This window comes from Dendrobates tinctorius, unplaced genomic scaffold, assembly GCF_039654945.1.
Source record: "Dendrobates tinctorius isolate UK_male_01 unplaced genomic scaffold, ASM3965494v1 ptg000103l, whole genome shotgun sequence".
Classification (NCBI taxonomy): Eukaryota; Metazoa; Chordata; class Amphibia; order Anura; family Dendrobatidae; genus Dendrobates; species Dendrobates tinctorius.
In genome coordinates this window covers 21,152,190-21,173,894 of record NW_027361771.1, presented here as the reverse complement: position 1 = coordinate 21,173,894, position 21,705 = coordinate 21,152,190, and the positions used below count along the sequence as shown (strand labels likewise).

Here is a 21,705-nt window from a genome sequence, read left to right as displayed (position 1 = left end):
CCACATTGAGCATGGAGAAAAGAAAGAAGACCAAAGAACTGTCTGAGGACTTGAGAAACCAAACTGTGAGGAAGCATGAGCAATCTCAAGGCTACAAGTCCATCTCCAAAGACCTGAATGTTCCTGTGTCTACCCTGCACAGTGTCATCAAGAAGTTTAAAGCCCATGGCACTGTGGCTAACCTCCCTAGATGTGGACGGAAAAGAAAAATTGACAAGAGATTTCAACCCAAGATTGTGCGGATGTTGGATAAAGAATCTCGACTAACATCCAAACAAGTTCAAGCTGCCCTGCAGTCCAAGGGTACAACAGTGTCAACCCGTACTATCCGTCGGCATCTGATATGAAAAGGGACTGTATGGTAGGAGACCCAGGAAGACCCCACTTCTTACCCCGAGACATAAAAAAGCCAGGCTGGTGTTTGCCAAAACTTACCTGAAAAAGCCTAAAACATTTTGGAAGAATGTTCTCTGGTCAGATGAGACAAAAGTAGAGCTTTTTGGGCAAAGGCATCAACATAGAGTTTACAGGAGAAAAAAGGCATTCAAAGAAAAGAACACGGTCCCTACAGTCAAACATGGCGGAGGTTCCCTGATGTTTTGGGGTTGCTTTGCTGCCTCTGGCACTGGACTGCTTGACCGTGTGCATGGCATTATGAAGTCTGAAGACTACCAACAAATTTTGCAGCATAATGTAGGGCCCAGTGTGAGAAAGCTGGGTCTCCCTCAGAGGTCATGGGTCTTCCAGCAGGACAATGACCCAAATCACACTTCAAAAAGCACTAGAAAATGGTTTGAGAGAAAGCACTGGAGACTTCTAAGGTGGCCAGCAATGAGTCCAGACCTGAATCTCATAGAACACCTGTGGAGAGATCTAAAAATGGCAGTTTGGAGAAGGCACCCTTCTAATATCAGGGACCTGGAGCAAGTTGCCAAAGAAGAATGGTCTAAAATTCCAGCAGAGCATTGTAAGAAACTCATTGATGGTTACCGGAAGCGGTTGGTTGCAGTTATTTTGGCTAAAGGTTGTGCAACCAAGTATTAGGCTGAGGGTGCTAATACTTTTGTCTGGCCCATTTTTGGAGTTTTGTGTGAAATGATCAATGTTTTGCTTTTTGCTTTATTCTCTTTTGTGTTTTTTCATTTAAAGGGAATCTGTCACCCCTTTTTTGAGATATCACTTTTGGTCTGTACAGTGTGTGTGTGTATGTGTGCGTGTGTGTGTATATATATATATATATATCTATATCACAGTTGTGGCCAAAAGTATTGACACCCCTGCAATTCTGTCAGATAATACTCAGTTTCTTCCTGAGAATGATTGCAAACACAAATTCTTTGGTATTATTATCTTCATTTAATTTGTCTTAAAGGGAATCTGTCACCCCTTTTTTGAGATATCATATAATGATATCATTCAGTGTGTCACATAAGGATTCTCTTAGTACTTTTGCTTCCCCCTGACCCCGCACCTTTCATGCATAAATACCTTGTTTATATCGGTTCAGATGTATGTAAACTGCCTCTGTCCGGTCCGCTGGGTGGGGCTTATTTAACTGCTCCCCCCTCCCTGTCTTGCTCTACGCATTTCTTCTTGTGTAGAGCAAGACAGGAAGGGGGGGAGCAGTTGAATAAGCCCCGCCCATCGGAGCGGACCGTGGCAGTTTACATACATCTGAACCGATATAAAAAAAGTATTTATGCATGAAAGGTGCGGGGTCAGGGGGAATCAAAAGTACTAAGAGAATCCTTTTGTGACACACAATTGAATATCATTATATGATATCTCAAAAAAGGGGTGACAGATTCCCGTTAAGACAAATTAAATGAAGATAATAATACCAAAGAAATTGTGTTTGCAATCATTTTCAGGAAGAAACTGAGTATTATCTGACAGAATTGCAGGGGTGTCAATACTTTTGGCCACAATTGTGTGTGTGTATTATATAATATTGTACAGACCAAAAGTTTGGACACACCTCAAAGAGTTTTCTTTATTTCCATGACAATGAAAAATTGTAGATTCACTCTGAAGGCATCAAAACTATGAATTAACACATGTGGAATTATATAGTTAACAAAAAAGTGTGAAACAACTGAAAATATGTCTTATATTCTACGTTCTTCAAAGTAACCACCTTTTGCTTTGATTACTGCTTTGCACACTCTTGGCATTCTCTTGATGAGCTTCAACAGTCTTGAAGGAGTTCCCAGAGATGCTTAGCACTTGTTGGCCCTTTTGCCTTCACTCTGCGGTCCAGCTCACCCCAAACCACCTCGATTGGGTTCAGGTCTGGTGACTGTGGAGGCCAGGTCATCTGGCGTAGCACCCCATCACTCTCCTTCTTTTTCAAATAGCCCTTACACAGCCTGGAGGTGTGTTTGGGGTCATTGTCCTGTTGAAAAATAAATGATGGTCCAACTAAACGCAAACCGGATGGAATAGCATGCCGCTGCAAGATGCTGTGGTAGCCATGTTGGTTCAGTATGCCTTCAATTTTGAATAAATCCCTAACAGCGTCATCAGCAAAGCACCCCCACACCATCACACCTCCTCCTCCATGCTTCACGGTGGGAACCAGGCATGTAGAGTCCATCCATTTGCCTTTTCTGCGTTGCACAAAGACACGGTGGTTGGAACCAAAGATCTCAAATTTGGACTCATCAGACCAAAGCACAGATTTCCACTGGTCTAATGCCCATTCCTTGTGTTCTTTAGCCCAAACAAGTCTCTTCTGCTTGTTGCCTGTCCTTAGCAGTGGTTTCCTAGCAGCTATTTTACCATGAAGGCCTGCTGCACAAAGTCTCCTCTTAACAGTTGTTGTAGAGATGTGTCTGCTGCTAGAACTCTGTGTGGCATTGACCTGGTCTCTAATCTGAGCTGCTGTTAACCTACGATTTCTGAGGCTGGTGACTCGGATGAACTTATCCTCCGCAGCAGAGGTGACTCTTGGTCTTCCTTTTCTGGGGCGGTCCTCATGTGAGCCAGTTTCTTTGTAGCACTTGATGGTTTTTGCCACTGCACTTGGGGACACTTTCAAAGTTTCCCCAATTTTTCAGACTGACTGACCTTCATTTCTTAAAGTAATGATGGCCACTCGTTTTTTTTTACTTAGCTGCTTTTTTCTTACCATAATACAAATTCTAACAGTCTATTCAGTAGGACTATGAGCTGTGTATCCATCAGACTTCTGCACAACACAACTGATAGTCCCAACCCCATTTATAAGGCAAGAAATCCCACTTGTTAAACCTGACATGGCACATCTGTGAAGTGAAAACCATTTCCGGTGACTACCTCTTGAAGCTCATCAAGAGAATGCCAAGAGTGTGCAAAGCAGAAATCAAAGCAAAAGGTGGCTACTTTGAAGAACCTAGAATATAAGACATACAGTATTTTCAGTTGTTTCACACTTTTTTGGTAATTATATAATTCCATATGTGTTAATTCATAGTTTTGATGCCTTCAGAATGAATCTACAATTTTCATAGTCATGGAAATAAAGAAAACTCTTTGAGAAGGTGTGTCCAAACTTTTGGTCTGTACTGTGTATGTGTAATATATATATATGTTAGGAATCTGGGTCCTTCTATGCCTATGCTGAGAACCAGATTCTCACATTTGTCTCCAGAGGCTAAGTCCTTTTTCCCTGCTTCTGAGCATGCTCACGGGATGAGCTCTCATTGGAGTTCAGGAGTCAAGTGCTCAGGTCCTGCTCCTGATTTCATTGGTTCTGCTCTGGAGATTATCGGAAGGTCCCGTACGCTATAAAAAGTGCGCATGGCTGTTCTGCCATTCGCTAGTATTTTCTATACTTGCTGCTGTGTGTTTGATGATGGATGCTTGGACTGGTGACTGACTCATTAAATATCCCCCTCCTTGGTTATTACGAGTGTGTGAGTGATTGGGTCAGCCAGTAGCAGCGCTAGCGTCAGCGCGCTCAAGCTCCATCTGTTGCAGCAGCCAGCGTCCTGCTTTGCGCCTGCTATATTGCGCTTGCAGTCCGTATTGGCGTTCGCAGTGGCGACGCCGTGCACACCTTCAGTTACGGTAAGTCTGTTCAGTTGTAGTGACGTTACCAAACTACTCCGGTCTCTGACTAGCGTACGTGTGCCGCTGTGATCCTGAGCACTTAACAAGTTCAGCGTACCTTTTCTATTGTTTTCCTGTGCAGCTCTGTGTTCCTAAAACAGAGACTGCTTGGTTGCACTTGGGTGATTCAGAACCCTGTGCACACTACCGTTTAAGTGTTCTGCCTCTCTAGCAGCGGTTACCACACCTGCCGCACGGTGGACCCCGGGCGGCGAACACGCTTTATTTATATTTTTTTAGCGTGTTCCGCTGTCCATAACATATATATATATATATAAAATCACTATGACTTATCTCAGCTAAGACAAAGCCTAGATCCTCAGGCTACATTCACACCATGGGCATAGCCAGGATCAAACCTAGGGTGGGGCAGAACCTCATATTGCACCGCAGAACCTCATACTGCACACCTCAGCTGCTGCAGGACCTCATACTGCACACCCCTACACTTCAAAATAAAGCCTGCACCTTAAGAAGATGTGGTGATGAATGCAGTCTATTTATTCCAACTATCAATTGATGTTGATGTGTTACTGGGCAGCTATGAGGTGTACCTGACTGGTGCTGAAAAAAAAAAAAGGAGTGTTAGTCTGTGTGCTACCCGGCTTTCATTCTTTTTGGTACAGATAAGATATGGATAAATGGATAGAGCAGATTTCTAATCTGCTTTTGCTATTGAAAACATTATCTATGAGCTCAAAAACCTTTCAGGTGATGCGGTTTTTTAAAAAGCTGATCTGCTTTTGCAGCTGAAAAACGTATCCTCAAAAAAGCAGGAAAAACGCTGTGTGTGAATGTAGCCTTAGATCAGGAATAGAACAGTCATTTATAGGACATTTCATAACTTTCCCAAATTCCTATGAAAAAATATTCACATTCTGCACTGAACTACTGTACCCAATTTATTATATATTTTAGGAGTCGGTCCATTTTATTCCGACTCCGACTCCACAGCCCTGCGTACACGTAAAAGAAATTAAAATGTTGCAGATTTCAAACAGGTCAGTTTACACGGAGTAAAAAAAAAAAAAAAGCACCGCAAACACAAGATCTCTATAAATCCCATTAAGTTTGCTGGAACTGTAAGACGTTGCGTTATTTTGTGCAAGGTAAAGAATCATCACGGGAACATTTCCTCATACAGCCAATACCGAGTCCAAATCATGCGAAAGGAGCTGGATCCAATCGCAGCACTTTAACCTCTTTAATATAATTGGTGATAGCGGCATTTAAAGGGATTCTGTGGGATAGACAGTGTAGCGTAGGGATGCACGTTGCATCATGATTAGTTTCTCAACCCCTGCAGCTGGGTAAGGGGTAAGATTTAGGGTCAGCATAATGCGAGTCTGGTCCCCCGACTCCTGTCCCATACGTGGCTTCACCTTTTCTCTTTAATTACTGTGATTATGAGAAGCCTTACATAATTGCTATGGGTCATTATTCCGCATATATATTGATATCTGGGGGTAGCTATCATGGTAGATTGCCACCATATATAATACTGAGGTAAAATACTAACCAAATACTGAGGTAAAATACTGACCAAACACTGAGGTATAAAACTCATGAAATACTGAGGTAAAATACTGACCAAACACTCATTACGGGAAATGTTTGTGTTTTTTGTCAGTCAGTACAAATAAAATAGAATAATACAACTTTTTTTTGTATGTACCCCAAAATGTGACCAATAAAAGCATACATCCCAACTTTTGAAGAAAGAGGGACAGAGGTTGCGGCAAATCTTAGGCCACGCCATGTCCATGCCTTAACCACTCCCAGAGAAAGAAAGAGGGGAAAGAAAGAAGAGAGAGAAATAGGGAAAAGAAAGATAGAAAGAACAGAGAGAGAGAGAGAGAAAGAAAGCAGGGAAAGAAAGAGAGAACAGAGAGAAACAAAAAGAAAGAATAGAGAGAGGGAAAAAAAAAGAGCGGAAAGAAAGACCAGAGAGGGAGAGAGAAAGAAAGAGGGGAAAGAAAGAACAGAGAGAAAGAGGGGGAAGAAAAAGAACAGAGAGAAAGAGGGGAAAGAACAGAGAGAGAGAACAAGAGAGAAAGAGTGAGGGGAAGAAAGAACAGAGAGAGAAAGAGAGTGGGCAGAAAAAAAGAACAGAGAAAAAAACAAAGAGGGGAAAGAAATAACAGAGAGGGAGAGAGAAAGAGAGGGGAAAGAAATAAAGACCAGAGAGAAAGATGGGAAAGAAAGAGAAAGATTAGAGAGAGAAAGGGGAAAGAAAGAACAGAGAGAGAAAGGAAGAGAAGAGAGAAAGAAAGAGAGGAAATAAAGAACAGAGAAAAAAAGAACAGAGAGAGAAAGAAAGATTCTATAAAGATACTATAGCAGCCTGGCTCCCATTGTAATGCCCACCTGAGCCTCCAGGTGCAGGACATATCATGATCCGCTCACATGGCCGGCATCCCCGATTCCAAGGTGATCCCGCTGTCGGAGGAGGACATGGTGATGGATCTGAAGCATTCCCTGAAGTGCCTCCATGGTTCCATCACAATCTCCTCCCGAAATTACCTAATTTCTGGTCAGCTTCTAGTACGTCACTTCCGGTGGAACGTCATGTGCGAATTTTAAAGTGCTCTGGGCTCCACCATGTACTCCTGTGTCCGCAGGAAAAGTAAGCTCCCGGCCGGGACAGACTCTCTCTCAAAATTGGGACTGTCCTGCTGGATCCGGGGCGGTTGGGAGGTATGAATGCTCCCCACCATACACCTTGTTCACGCATGGCTCCGCACACCTCATACACACACGGTTCTGCTTTGTATGCCTCGTACACACGGCTCCGCTCTGTACACCTCGCACACACGGCTCCTTTCAGTACACACAGCTCCACTCTATAAACCTCGTACACATGCGGCCATGCTCTGTACACCTTGTACACACATTGCTCCATTCCGTAAACCTTGTACATATGCGGCTTTGTTCCATACACCTCGTACACACGTGGCTTCACTCAGTACACCCCCTACACACATGGCTCTGCTCTGCTCCGTAAACACACGGCTCAGCTCCATACATTTTGTACACACAGGGCTCCGTTCCATACACCTTGTACACACGTGGCTCCGCTCCGCACACCTCGTACACACAGCTCCGCTCTGTACGCATCTCTGCTCTGTACACCTCATACACACGTGGCTCCGCTCCATACACCTCGTACACACATGACTCTGCTCCGTATACCTCTACACACACATGGCTCCGCTCCGTACACCTCGTACACACACACGCCTCCGCGCCGTACACCTCGTACACACGTGGCTCCGCTCCATATACCTCGTACACACACATGGCTCTGCTCCGTATGCCTCTACACACACGGCTCTGCTCCATACACACATGGCTCCACTCCGTACACCTCGTACACACGGCTCTGCTCCATACACCTCGTACAAGCACGACTCCGCTCCATACACCTCGTACACGTAGCTCTGCTCCGTATACCTCGTACACACACAGCTACGCTCCATACACCTCGTACACACACACGGCCTTAGCTCCATACACCTCACACACGTGACTGCGCTCCGTATACCTCGTACACACACACATTGCTCCGCTCCATACAGCTCGTACACACACACACGGCTCCGCTTCGTATACCTCGTACACACACATGGCTCTGCTCCGTATACTTCTACACATATGGCTCCGCTCCGTACACCTCGTACACACGTGGCTCCACTCCATACACATGTGGCTCCACTCTGTACACCTCGTACACACACAAGGCTCCGCTCCATACACATGTGGATCTGATCCATACACCTCGTACACACGTGGCTCCGCTCCGTATACCTCTACACACACATGGCTCCGCTCCATACACCTCGTACACACACAAGGCTCCGCTCCATACACATGTGGATCTGATCCATACACCTCGTACACGTGGCTCCGCTCCGTATACCTCTACACACACATGGCTCCGCTCCATACACCTCGTACACACACAAGGCTCCGCTCCATACACATGTGGATCTGATCCATACACCTCGTACACATGTGGCTCCACTCCGTATACCTCTACACACATGGCTCCACTCCATATACCTCGTACACACACAAGGCTCCGCTCCGTATACCTCGTACACACATGGCTCTGCTCCATACACCTCGTACACACATGGCTCCGCTCCATACACCTCATACACACGTGGCTCTGCTCCGTATACCTCGTACACACTCATGGCTCCGCTCCATACACCTCGTACACACACACGGCTCCGCTCCATACACCTCATACACACGTGGCTCCGCTCCGTATACCTCTACACACACATGGCTCCGCTCCATACACCTCGTACACACACAAGGCTCCGCTCCATACACATGTGGATCTGATCCATACACCTCGTACACATGTGGCTCCGCTCCGTATACCTCTACACACATGGCTCTGCTCCATACACCTCGTACACACACAAGGCTCCGCTCCATACACATGTGGATCTGATCCATACACCTCGTACACATGTGGCTCCGCTCCGTATACCTCTACACACATGGCTCCGCTCCATACACCTCGTACACACACAAGGCTCCGCTCCATACACATGTGGATCTGATCCATACACCTCGTACACATGTGGCTCCGCTCCTTATACCTCTACACACACATGGCTCCGCTCCGTATACCTCGTACACACACATGGCTCCTCTCCATACACCTCATACACACGTGGCTCCGCTCCGTATACCTCGTACACACACATGTCTCCGCTTCGTACACCCCGTACACACACTACTCCACTCTGCATATCCCATACACACACGGGTCTGCTACATCCACCCTGTAAACCCCTCCTGACCACACGCATAATCTTCCTCTCACCAGCATCATGACAACCAGCACAGCAGAGTCCTGCACAAACCGAGCCCATGATCATGTGACTCTTGACTCCTCCCCTCCTGTGACCTCATCACAGGTCCTGTGCAGACAGAAGCAACAGCCTAGCATGTCATCGCGTGCTGTGGGGGGTCTCTGGGAGGGTGAGAATAGGGTCAGTGCATGGGGGGGCGTGGCAGCTCAGTGCAATGCGGGGAAAAAGAGTCCCGCTTGGGACAGGCAGTCAAAAACGAGACTGTCCTGCCATATTCGGGACGCTTGGGAGCTATGTAATAGTACGGTTTGCTCTGCAAACGACAACCTCTCACACAGCCTCACTGACAATAAAATAAAGTTGTGAGTCTTAATTGTACAGACCTGGAAAATTCTGTTACCTGGTAATTATTACTGCACTGTGCCTCCATGAAGATAAAACTTAAAAAAAAAAATTGCGTTTTTTTTTTTTTTTTTTTTACACCATTTCACCCCACATAGAATTTTTCTTTCCAAATTTTCAGTACGGACTGCGATATTACTTTGGCATGATGTTGGTCACATTCTGGCCAGTACTTCTCTTCTGTTCATAGCCACCTGTACATTATGAGCCCATTCAAGGATCTTTTGTGGCTGATATGCATTTTAACAGATTGTCTTTCTTGTATTTCAGTCAGTGGTGACTCCATATTACTTCTGTCAGAGCTACTTAAAGTATTTGTCCATGGTAAGTACACTAGCCACTTCTTATGGAGCTGGAGGGTCTCCTCAGTTAGGGACCGGACCTCATGCCTTCAAGACTCGGTAATATCAATACAATTGCGGTAACCACCACCCCTGTTTTATCAACTGGTCATAACTGAGTACTTGGAAAAATTCCTTCTAGAGACCCACAAGACCTATTATGCACCTTCCAGCATGGAGAGCAATATGTTGTCCTTGATACACAGAATGTGTTATGGAGACGTATTATGTACACCGTTTGTAAGAAAAAGACATCTGTCCGTTCAGTTCAACCTATTCTCCTACAGTGTTGAGAAGAGAAAATCCCTCATGAAGCAAAAGCTGATTTTAGTGTACAAAAGCTGATTTTATGGTAGAAAAAAATTCCCAACTCCAGTAGAGACTGAGGTGGATAATCCGAGGTTTATTCTTTCACCAGTATCCATCACTGTTAACCCAACTTTTGAAGAACAGACAGAGATAAACTGTGGCGTGTTGCATGCTGCGGCAAGTTTTGGTCATGCACATCTACCATTTCTTTCTCCCCTGGCAGGAGGAGATGTCAGAGGGGCGGTAGCAGTGATGGACATTCAGGAGACACCTGGGGACTGTCCCGCCGCATCCAGGAAAGTTGGGACTAGAGATGAACTGATCGATTCACAGGACTTCGGTACAGCTTCCAGGTCAGTGGTACCTGGCGGCTGGATGGAAATCCTGAGAATCTCTTGCCTCCCGGTGCGGCTTTTGATTAGCCAGGGCTGGTGCAATGTTATTTTTGCATCATTCATCATCCCTAGTTGGGACATATGGATTTATTTTTGTTCAGTTGTAGCAGCCAGAAAGTTCTCATTTTTATATAAGCTTCACTAATATGACATCTGACTTTGTTCACACATAGCAAAAAAACAGCAGTATTTACACTATCTGCAGGTGTCCGCACCAAACTGCATCTTAGCTACTTTTTTTAATACCTTTTCCCCCTTATTTGATCCTTTTTTGGTGCAGATGTGACGTCACGTGAAATCCGCAGTAAATTTGCACAAAATCCGCAGGTAAAACGCAGGTCATTTTACCTGCGGATTTAGCAAAATCAGCAACGTGTGCACATACCCTAAGTCCGCAGGAAATCCGCAGATAAAATGCAGGCGTTTTGACCTGCGGATTCTGCAGATTTCACGCAGAAAAATCTGCACACGAATCCGCAACGTGTGCACATACCCTTAGCTTCTGATTGCAGTTATAGCGGTTGTGAGTTCAAGTCCCAGGGAGACTTTCAAAAAAAGAAAATGTCATGTTTAGTAATTTTATAGGAACAAAAATCTAGCGGTGAAGAAAAAAAAAGTCAGAATGCATGGACATAGAAATACACTGCCATATACAGAAGTATCTCTCTGAACCTGTATAAACTGCTTCTAAGGGTTACTGCCTGCAATACAGCTAAAGATTACAAAATTCTTCTATCTTCATGCGAGATGTGATTCACAGGCAGCAGCTCTAGTTATGAGCATCACATCACGAGTTCAAGTCTCAGAAAGACCAGATCACAAGGGAAGGGAATGGTTTATTTAATGTATGTCAGAGCAGAGATGTGGCCCCACCCACCCTAGGAGGAGGAGCCACGTAGCGATGACTGTCAGAGAGGGTGAGTATTAGATGTCAGGACAAAGCCATGATGTGACAGCACTGAGCCCTCAAATTCGGAAAGTCCTGCTGAATCCAGGAATGTTGGGAGCTATACTTTTAAGACTACTACAAATCCAGGCCCCTTTAACCATGACTGTTCCTTCAGCAGAGAGTTCCGTAGTCTCACTGCTCTTAGACTCAAGAAGTATTGCTGTGAATTATAGGCTTAGGAGATCGCACTGTATTATTACTGCTAATGAGGGAGAAAGTACCACTGTTATTCTGCACATACATACAATATATATCATACACGTGGTGCCTCAGTAGGCACTTTTTGTTCCTTCTATTACTGGGTATATCATATTTTATTAATTTCTTCCTAGTGCTGGTACCCATATTTATTATTATTCCTTTAGAGTTATAAACCTTTCATGGTAGGCGTTCCCCAGCCATTACCTGTGTTGTCTCATTCATTTACTTGATTTTAGAATGGTGTGTGTATATATAAAATTTATACCGTGATTTCTCCTGCGCCGCACTGGGGGACACAGACAGTGGGTGTTATGCTGCTTGCCACTAGGAGGACACTAAGTGAACACTCCCCTGCAGTATACACCCTCTCGCTGACTGGGAATTCCCCAGTTTTCTTGCTTAGTGTCTGTAGGAGGCACTTGGGTCTGGCTTCAGACCCCACCGTTTTTATTTTCATTTTTGAATTTCCTGTAAATTTTTATTTTTTAAGTAACGGAGTGAAGAGGCGACGGATTCCTTTCAACGGCCCGCGCTCCCCCGAACCAACAACAGGCGAGCATGCGGAGTATATCTCCCCGTACACTTTCCTGCGACGACTGGGGAATACCTGATTCTTCTGGGCGACTGTTCCTTTACAGTGCCAGTCTCCCCGCACGGATATGAGGGCAAGCGCACAGAGTGCAGGGAGAAGACTTTGGAAGCATTTTCGTATGCCCTTAATCAGCCCCATGGCCTCTCCATCCCCCTGCCCATAGGGAGGGTCGATTGAGGTATACCCCTTTAAGAACTCCGGCTCTGCTACATCACCCGGGAGCCTCGTAGGATGAGATCTGAAGGCTCCTGGACAGCGCAGCCGGCGCGAGCACCGGATTGGAGGTATGGGGTTGGGTCCTAGTCCCTGGGAGAAGCGCTGACCTAGTCTCAGCGGCGGTATACCGGCCCCCCGTCACGGCTCCCCGCTCCCCCCTTCACCCGGCGCTCGCCGCGGGTAGGCCCAAAAAATTTAGTCCCCAGCTTTTCGGCCTGCTAGGCCGCAATTTACATAGCGCCGCCCACGTCTTTGGCGCTTCTCGTTCTGTACGAGAGGCGCCCTGCTAGTCTCGGGGGCCATGTCCTTAACCCCTTCTCTGCACCTCGGGCTCTGTGACGGCTGCGGGGGTGCGCGCACGGATGGACAGCACCTGGTGACGCTACAGGGCCACCACTATTCCTCCCAGGGACACAGCATCAGGACCGAGGGTAAGCTGTGTTTGCCCTGAGAAAAGCTTAACCCCTTCTCTGCACATTCCCTGCAGCTACAGCCCAGCCTCTGCTTGTAACCCTTTCAGGGGCACTATGTCTCCATCTAAAGAGGCAAAATGGGGGCTACTAAGAAGCACACTGCGTTCTTTACCGCTTGTACCACTTGCAAGAATGCCTTGCTCAGTGCCCAGACTAATCCGCTATGCACGGATTGCAACCCGGCTTGTGTTAAAACGCCATCCGCCGCCGCTGCAAGGTGCTCCCTGCGTTTAGTCCCCCTGAGTGGGCTGCGTCCTTGTCGTGGTCTGTGGAGTCACTGACCAAGGCTATAGACTCCCTCCGGGAATCCTCTTTAAGTCAGAACGCGTCTTTATCGCCCGAGGAGGGTTTTGGCGACGGCCGGGAACCGTCCACCAGCAGGGGCCATGCTCGTTCAAGGGATCCTCAGGTCTCTAGAAAGTGGACCCATGACGCATCCCCTAGTCACGCTTACGCTTCAGCATTGGCGAGTTCTGTCTCTCGCTCTCCCTTTCCTAATGTTCGCAGAAGAACATGACTCTGAATTCGAGTCCCTCAGAATTCCCCAAATGTCCATGAGTCGCTTGATTCTCTTACAGATTCAGAGTCAATCAACAAGTTTCTGACGTTGGACGAGGAGAATATTCCCGCTCCGGAACACGTTATCTCCTTTAAGAAGTCTAGACGTGTACACAAGGTATTTGCCAGCCATCCGGAGTTTAAGGACGTTGTCCAGAAACATAGGAACCGACCACATAAATGAATAACAGGGCAAAAGCCTATCGAGGCTAAATACCACTTTACTCCAGATCTAATTAAGGATTGGTTACAGTCCCCCTCGGTGGATCCTCCTGTATCGTGTTTTGCTTCTAAAACGCTTCGATCCGTTTCTGAGGGCTCTTCAGTCAGAAACCCCTCCGATCGTCAAATTGACCACCTCACTCATTCAGTTTTTGGAGCTTCAGGAGCGGCACTTTTCCCATCTTTCGCGGCGACTTGAGTAGCTAAGGCAATGGCCACTTGGGCAGAAGTCTTAATTACTGCCTTCCAAGGTAGCAGTCTTCCTCCGAAGACAACCAGTGTTGCCAAGCAGATAATTCATGCAGGGGATTTTGTAGTGGACGCCTCTTTAGATGCCGCTAATGGCGCTGCTCAGGCAGCCGCTAATAGTCTCCATTAGAAGAGCCGTATGGCTATGCGACTGGTGGGCAGACTCCACCTCCAAGAAATCAATGACTTCTCTGCCCTATCAAACTGGTCGCCTATTTGGAGAAACTAGACCAGCTCATTTCTGACACTACCGGGGTGAAGAGTAAGTTTCTTCCCCAACAAAGGGCTGTCCGGCCGTTTTCGGAATCAACAGCCGACTCGGTTTTCGACATTTTCCCAACAGCTCCAGCTGGTCCTCCACAACCTTCTCTTCCGGATCAGGTCATTTCCCGCGTGGAGACAGAGGTTCTCAGGTCTAACCTAACCGCTCTTGGAAACCCAGGCCAAGACCATCTGGATCTAGGGGAGCCGATCCCATAGATCCTCTACTCAATGACTTCTTGTGGTATCCGGCAGACACCGACAAAGTAGGCGGCCGTCTGCTGTCATTCAGTCACAGCCTTCGGGCCATTCATGCGCCGCAAAGGGACGGAGTCATCCTTCTGGTCCCTCAAAACGAATGGTTCAGTGGTTTTTATTCAAACCTTTTTGTGGTTCCAAAGAAGGAAGGAACGATGCGGCCCACACTGGACCTCAAGCTGTTAAATCCGTTTGTCACGGTACGGCGATTCCGAATGGAATTCCTCCGATCGGTTGTCGCCTCCATGTAAAAAGGAGAGTCCCTAGCATCCATCGGTATCAAAGATGCTTACCTTCACATCCCGATTTGCCCGTCCCACCAGCAGTTCCTGCATTTTGCAATTCGAGAGGAACACTTCCAGTTCGTTGCCTTGCCCTTCGGACTCGCCACCGCCTCCAGGGTCTTTACCAAGGTTATGGCGGCAGTCATGGCCATTCTTCACACTCAGGGACTGGTGGTATTGCTGTATGTGGACGACCTGCTGATCAAGGTTTCGTCCCTTCCAGCCTGCAAGGGATCTGTGGAAATCACAGTACATACACTTTCTCGCCTGGGTCGGAAGGTAAACTTTGGAAAATCTTCCCCAACACCGGTCCAGCAGATTTCCTTTTTTGGAAATGATCTTAGACACTTCCCGTGGGTTGGTCATTCTCCCACCAGAAAAGGCCTGAGCCTTACTACAGGCAGCGCGGACTCTATCCCGACCGGTTTCTCACTCCATACGTTTCAGCATGATAGTTCTCAGAAGGATGGTGGCAGCGATGGGAGCGGTCCCATTCGCACAGTTCCATTTGCTCCTTTTACAACATGCGTTGCTGTTAACTTGAGACAAGAACCTGTTCTCCCTGGACCGCCGGTTCCTTCTGTCCCTGCGGGTCAGACAAGCCCCCAAGCGGTGGACACTGAAATCCTTCCTGAATCAAGGGAAGTCCTTTCTCCCAGTACGATGGTCGGTGGTGACCACCGACGCCAGTCTTCTGGACTGGTGTGCGTTTTTTTCGTCACCACACGGCACAGGGTCGTTGGTTAATTTGAGAGTCACGTCTCCCCATTAACATCTTGGACATTCGAGCGATCAGATTAGCCCTACTGAGTTTCCACCATCTCGCAGGTCACCTCATCAGGATCCAATCCGACAACGCCACGGCTGTGGCGTATATCAACCGTCAGGGGGGTACTCGGAGCAAGATGGCCATGCATGAAGTGAGTCACATCCTCCACTGGGCCGAGACCAACCATTCGCCGATCTCAGCAATCCACACCCCGGGTGTAGACAATTGGGCGGTAGATTTTCTCAGTTGCCAAGGCCTTGCCTCAGGAGAGTGGTCTCTTCATCCGGAAGTTTTTTCAGCAGACTTGCCACCGCTGGGGGACTCTGGATGTGGATCTTATGGCCTCAAGACTAAACATCATGGTTCCTAGATTCATTGCCCGATTGCGCGATCCGTTTGCCATCGGAGCGGACGCCCTAGTTCTGCCGTGGCACCGGTTTCGGCTCCCGTGCATTTTTCCCCTCTTCCCTTGCTCCTGAGGTTTATCAAGAAAATCCGAGCAGAGGGATTACCAGTGATTCTAGTCGCGCCGGCCATGGTACGCAGAACTGGAACAACTAGTCTCCAACGTTCTCTGGCGACTTCCAGATCGCATGGATCTACTCTCATAGGGCCGATTTACCACCAGAACTCTGGGGCCCTGTCTTTGATGGTGTGGTCGTTGAATCCTGGTTAGCACAGGCTATTTTTTTTTCTCACGACGGGATCTCCACTATGATTAGTGCTAGGAAGCCCATGTCCATACACCTTTATCACCGCACCTGGAAAACCTTCTTGTGGTGCAAGGACTATGGTTGATCCCCTCTGGTATTCCATATTGGAGTTCCTGCAATCCAGATTAAAGTCAGGCCTCACGCTTAGCTCACTCAAAGGCCAGATTTTCAGCCTTGTCGGTCCTATTCCAACGCAAATTGCCACTAACCTACAGGTGTAGCCGTTCATTCAGGGAGTTTCCCATGTGGCGACTCCCTATATAAAGGGCCATTGGAATCATGGGACCTTAACTTGGTTTTCGGAGCCCTACAGGAGGCTCCTTCCGAACCACTGCAGGACGTACCACTAGCTATTCTTTCTTGAAAGGAGGTCTTTCTAGTGGCAATTACGTCAATCAGACTAGATTCGGAATTGGCGCCCGTCTTGCCATCCTCCATTCCTGAATTTTCATGAGGACAAGGCAGTTCTCAGGACGTCCCCGTCTTTCCTGCTCAAAGTCGTGTCTTTCTTTCATCTCAACGAGGAAATTGTTTTGCCTTCCTTCTGTCTGGCACCACTGCATTGCATTGAGAGGGCCCTCCACAACCTGAATGTGGTTAGGGCTCTGAGACGGTACATCTCGCGGATGGCCCCCTTACACACGTCAGATGCCCTGTTCGTTCTTCCACAGGGGCATAGGAAGGGTCTAGCCGCTTCAAAAGCCACGCTAGCCAGGTGGATTCGCTTGGCTATTCAGGAATCCTACCGTGACAGGGACACACCTGTCCCAGCAGGGATTAAGGCGCATTCTACCCGTTCAGTGGGCGCCTCTTGGGCCATTCAGCACCAGGCGTCGGCAGAACAGGTCGGCAAGGCTGCGACTTGGTCCAGCCTGCATACCTTTACAAAACATTACCAAATTCATTCTCAGGCCTCTGCAGATGCAGCTCTTGGCAGACGCATCCTGCAATCGGCAGTACCAGTGTTGAGTAAGTGGTATATGGGGTATTAGCAGTTGTATGCTCCCCACCCAAGGACTGCTTTAGGACATCCCACTGTCTGTGTCTGTGAGGCGTAGGAGAAATAGGGATTTTTGTGTACTCACTGTAAAATCCTTTTCTCTGAGCCAATCATTGGGGGGGACAGCACCCACCCTGTTTAGCCTATTGGCTCACTGTAGCATTCTAAGGTTTTGACAGAGTTATGGTTACTGTCATTTGTTTAATGCTCCTACTGCTTTTTCACCGAACTGGAGAAATCTCAGCCAGCGAGAGTGTGTATACTGCAGGGGAGTTAACTTTTTTCTGTGTTCACGTAGTGTCCTCCTAGTGGCAAGCAGCATAACACCCACTGTCTGTGTCCCCCAATGATTGTCTCGGAGAAAAGGATTTTACGGTTAGTACACACAAATCCCTATTTTAAACAGGCTTGCATTTTCTCTTCTTGGTGTTTCTGCTACATAAATGCATATTAGCCTTTACATATGGATTGTTAGCGTAGGTGTTTACATGTTCACAGCTAGATCCAAAGTCTGCTCTCTACTTAGAGTTGTAATTAGGAGATGGGGGTCTGTGCTTAGGAGGTGACACTCATGCCAATTCCAGTCTCTAACAGTATAGAACCCTTTTCAAGTGGATAGGTGATAAGTGTTAGCTCAATGGGTTTCCCAACAAGTGGACCCCCCTCCTATCACAAAAGTCTCATTTAAATGAGTTGCCCAAATGCAGCACTTGACTATCTCTTGCAGTCCCATAGACTTTGATTAACCCCCCTTCCCAGCACATGATGTACAGTAGTAATACATCCTTGGCTGGGTCCCCATATCGTTGCAGGCTCAGGAAATGAGCCTGCTTCATACTCTGCAGGTTCTGGTTGTTTTACATAGCCAACATCTGCTTAAAGGTTTATTCAGACATCTTTGCAAATCAGCCCTGCAATTCACGGACTGGCTACGGCTCTCCTGACCTGAGTGTGACAGCCTCTTAGACATACATGTGTAGTGACCCAGTCCAGAGTGTGTCCGTCCCTTTAAGTAATCCTGGATTGGGAGTGACTTCTGTACACTATTGCTCACTCTCTGTGCCTCTACATTATTCCCTGCATTTGTGAGCTGTAATTCTCTGTCTCTAGTCACCTCCATTTTGATGCAACGCATTTCTCATTTGCTGTGTTCTGGCGCCATCTAATGGTGAAAGTGTACAGTGACTCATAATTATTGTTTTGTAAGGATCGGAGATGTGAATTCGGTCTCCTATTGGCCATCTCCTAATCACATGGTGACTAGGAGGAGCTGTTTTCCAGGCAAGAATGTTCTTTAGTCTGAGGGATGTCTTCAGGGAGAGCAGAACACAGTGGAGGCTGTTTTTACCTCAAGATCTCCTTCAGGCCTAAGAGCCTGAGTTCCCTTTTTCTGACTGGATTCACCACAGTTTTTGCATTCACCTATAAGTGATATCATTCAAAAGTTTTTCTGACTGGTTACACTACAGTTTTTACATTCACCTATGCCGTGACACACTATGGAGCTAACCCCGAGTACAGGTCTGTAACCTTTAATTGCTGCGTCTACCTTCTTCTGTAAAATACCAATAGACATTGTCCAGTGTTCTTAAAGCTCCAGACCCCAATCACATCTCAGTATCTAAGTGTGAACTGTAATTACCTTGCATTACCCATGAGAGACTGTTCCTTATTTGTTCCAAGTTATATTTCCCGTTCCTGCTGAAGTAAAAGCAACTGTTATCCCCGAGACCGGTGTGTGTCATTATTCCTTCAGCTGCGGATACCGTGTGGGGGTGAGTAACAGGGAACGTTCGGCTTGGTCATTACAAATCAATAAAGCCGTCACGCTCAGGTCGGGGGACCCACTGCCAGTCTGTGCATTAACAGTCCATGTTGGGACCAATTTTCATGGACGTCTGCATTAGCCCAAAGACTTCAGAGGCCGGAGTTAACTCTACTGCCATTTAGTCAGTTAAATAAAGCAGTTAATAACTGACTCTGGTAATAAAGTGTTTCGGCATTCAAATTATACGTGGTGATGCCTGCACTCACGGGCTCACAGTGCCCCTCTTCGACATGATCATGGGGTGTTCTGATGGGTTTTCACAGCACCTGGGGCGCTGCTGAAGACCCCGATGGCTGCAATCTTTGCCTTCCTGTGAAGATCAGCTTATGGCAGGGCTTCATAGCAGAATGTAATTTTGTCTATATACTGCAATACATTGAAATTACTTACCTTTTTCCCAATGAAACATACATTTTTAGTGTTGTCACATCTCTAAGAAAAATGTATCAAAATATATAAATTACTTAACCTGAGTGGTAAGTGCTGCAAAGAGAAAAAAATTAACTACAATTTTTTTTTTAATTCTTCCCTAAAATAAAATGCAGTGATCAATATTGTATGTAACACACACAGTAGTATCAACAAATTCTTTAATCCCTGACATAGGTCCATGAATAAAAAAGAAAGTTAACACCGCGTAATCCTTTGGACCTGGAAAATCATGTTGGCAAGTCATTCTTACTGCACAATGAACGGCATAAAAGTGAAAAAGAAAGTGTGCCAAAATTGCATTTTATTTTCACAATTCCACTGCAGATTTTTTTTTTTTTAGGTTTTCCAGTACATTGTATGGTAAAATGAATGGTGTCATTTAAAATTCCCCCCCCCCCCCCCCCCCCAAAAAAAAGTATGGCTCTTGGAAGAAGGGTAGGAATGAAAACGAAAATTTGCCTCACCGAGAAGAGGTTAAAGCGGCAGTGAGCACTCTTACCTGTTGTTCCATTCAGCCAAAGATCCTTTCTCTAATTAATAGGACCAGAGCAATCTAATGCTAATTACCATAATGGTGGTAAGGTGGAGTTTTTATTTTAAGAAAAGTCCCCAAAGGTGGAATAAGCAGCTATTTTTCTCCGGACAGATTGATGTTAAGTCAGTGCAGTGATCTTATGTTGCTATATCTGTAAAGAGTAACTAAACTTTGAATATGATTTTTTTTTTTCCACATTTGTAAGGCAATTTCATTGCTTGCATATCGGTGGGGGTCCCTGTCTGCTGTGCGCACACATAGCGGAGTACAGATTAAAAGGAGAACCTGTCACCTCGTTTTTGAGCTATGAGCTGCGGCCACTGCCTTTCGGGGCTTATCTACAGCATTCTAAAATGCTGTAGATAAGCCCCCGATCTAACTAGAAAGATAAGGAAAACAAGTTTTAGTATACTCACGCAGGGGCGGTCTGGTCCGATGGGTGTCGCAGGTCTGGCGCTTCCCATCTTACGATGTCATCTTCCTTGCTTTGCGTCGTGGCTCCTGCGCAGGTGTACTGATCTTCCCTGTTGAGGGCAGAGCCAAGTACTGCAGTGCGCAGGTGTCAGGAAAGGTCAGAGAGGCCCAGCGCCTGCGCACTGCAGTACTTTGCTCTGCCCTCAACAGGGAAGATCAGTACACCTATGCAGGAGCTGCGACACGAAGCAAGGAAGATGATGACGTCGCATGAAGATAGGAGGCGCTGGACCCGGACCTGTGACGCCCATTGGACAGGACTGCCCCCCCCCCCCGGGTGAGTATAATAAAACTTGTTTTTCTTTCAGGTTAGATCGAAAGGCAGTGGCCGCAGCTCATAGCTCAAAAACGAGGTGACAGGTTCCCTTTAAATAGAAGGCATGAGCTTCCTATTGAATCATACACCAATCCTGTCTGCTGATCTGTTCAGGGACCTATTAATCGATTGGTGGGGACCTCAGGACTCGGGCCCCCACAGATCTGCACCAATGAAAGTGTCTGCCACATATGCAACATCATTTTCAAACTTTAGTTACAATTTAACAGAGATACGCACATACCTGGTGCATCCTGAAAGGTGTGGCTAAGCGCTTTAATTCCACCTAGAAATCCTGCAAGATGGAGACTTCTATCTCCAGTACCTTTGCCATGAACTAACTGTATGGCATTGCTTTTACAGAGGCAGCTGCCCGAGCAGCGCGTCAGGCCCTGGCTGAAGATTTGACTATGGTGGATATAGAACATGTGGAGAAGATGCTGCCTCAGCTGGTAAGTACCAGACCCTTCATGTAACACACAGCAGGTCTAGTATCCCGTTCCTTTCAATAATTTCTCCTTTCTTCTAGCTGCTGGATTTCTAGATGGGCACTTGTGGCATGCCCATGTTCTGATCATCTGTACCAGACTATCCACAGTCCAATGTACTATTAAAGATACCACCAAGACCGACCATCTCGTTTTCTACAAGACCTATGACTATATTCCCAATATATAACGTTTTATCATAGCTTTTCAAGAAAAAAAACATAACCAGATAAGTTTCAATTTTCTGAAAACCACAAACCTTTCAAATGTGTTTATTAAACCTGTCAGCCAAAAGCTAATGCCTGGTTATAAATTTTCCTAGCTTCTTACCAACACCACCCTAGATCTGGTAGGAAACACACCATTACTGCGTCTATGCTTTTTCCGATAGTGCTTCCACATTTGTGGAGAAGTGTGGTTGTCACCCTCATAACTACCTTGTTAACGCTTGCCTGCTGGAGCGTCTACTGGTTGTTAACTCGTTATCTTCCAAACATCTAGGAATTCATAGCAGAA

General features: G+C 46.6%; 1 protein-coding gene across 2 annotated transcripts in view; it reads left to right on the top strand.

The window, feature by feature from the left end:
* Nucleotides 1-21,483, top strand: part of CENPX (centromere protein X) — a 33,805-nt gene extending 12,322 nt beyond the window's left edge. The window contains exons 3-5 of one of the 2 annotated variants that reach the window (XM_073588130.1): nucleotides 9,597-9,650; nucleotides 21,065-21,153; nucleotides 21,231-21,483. In XM_073588130.1, the coding sequence (XP_073444231.1) occupies nucleotides 9,597-9,650; nucleotides 21,065-21,153; nucleotides 21,231-21,245 (158 nt within the window). In that variant the 3' untranslated portion in view covers nucleotides 21,246-21,483. Of the gene's footprint in view, nucleotides 1-9,596; nucleotides 9,651-10,199; nucleotides 10,611-21,064; nucleotides 21,154-21,230 lie in introns of those variants that run through there. The other variant, XM_073588129.1, reaches the window with a different exon arrangement.
* The last annotated feature ends 222 nt before the right edge of the window (nucleotides 21,484-21,705 follow it).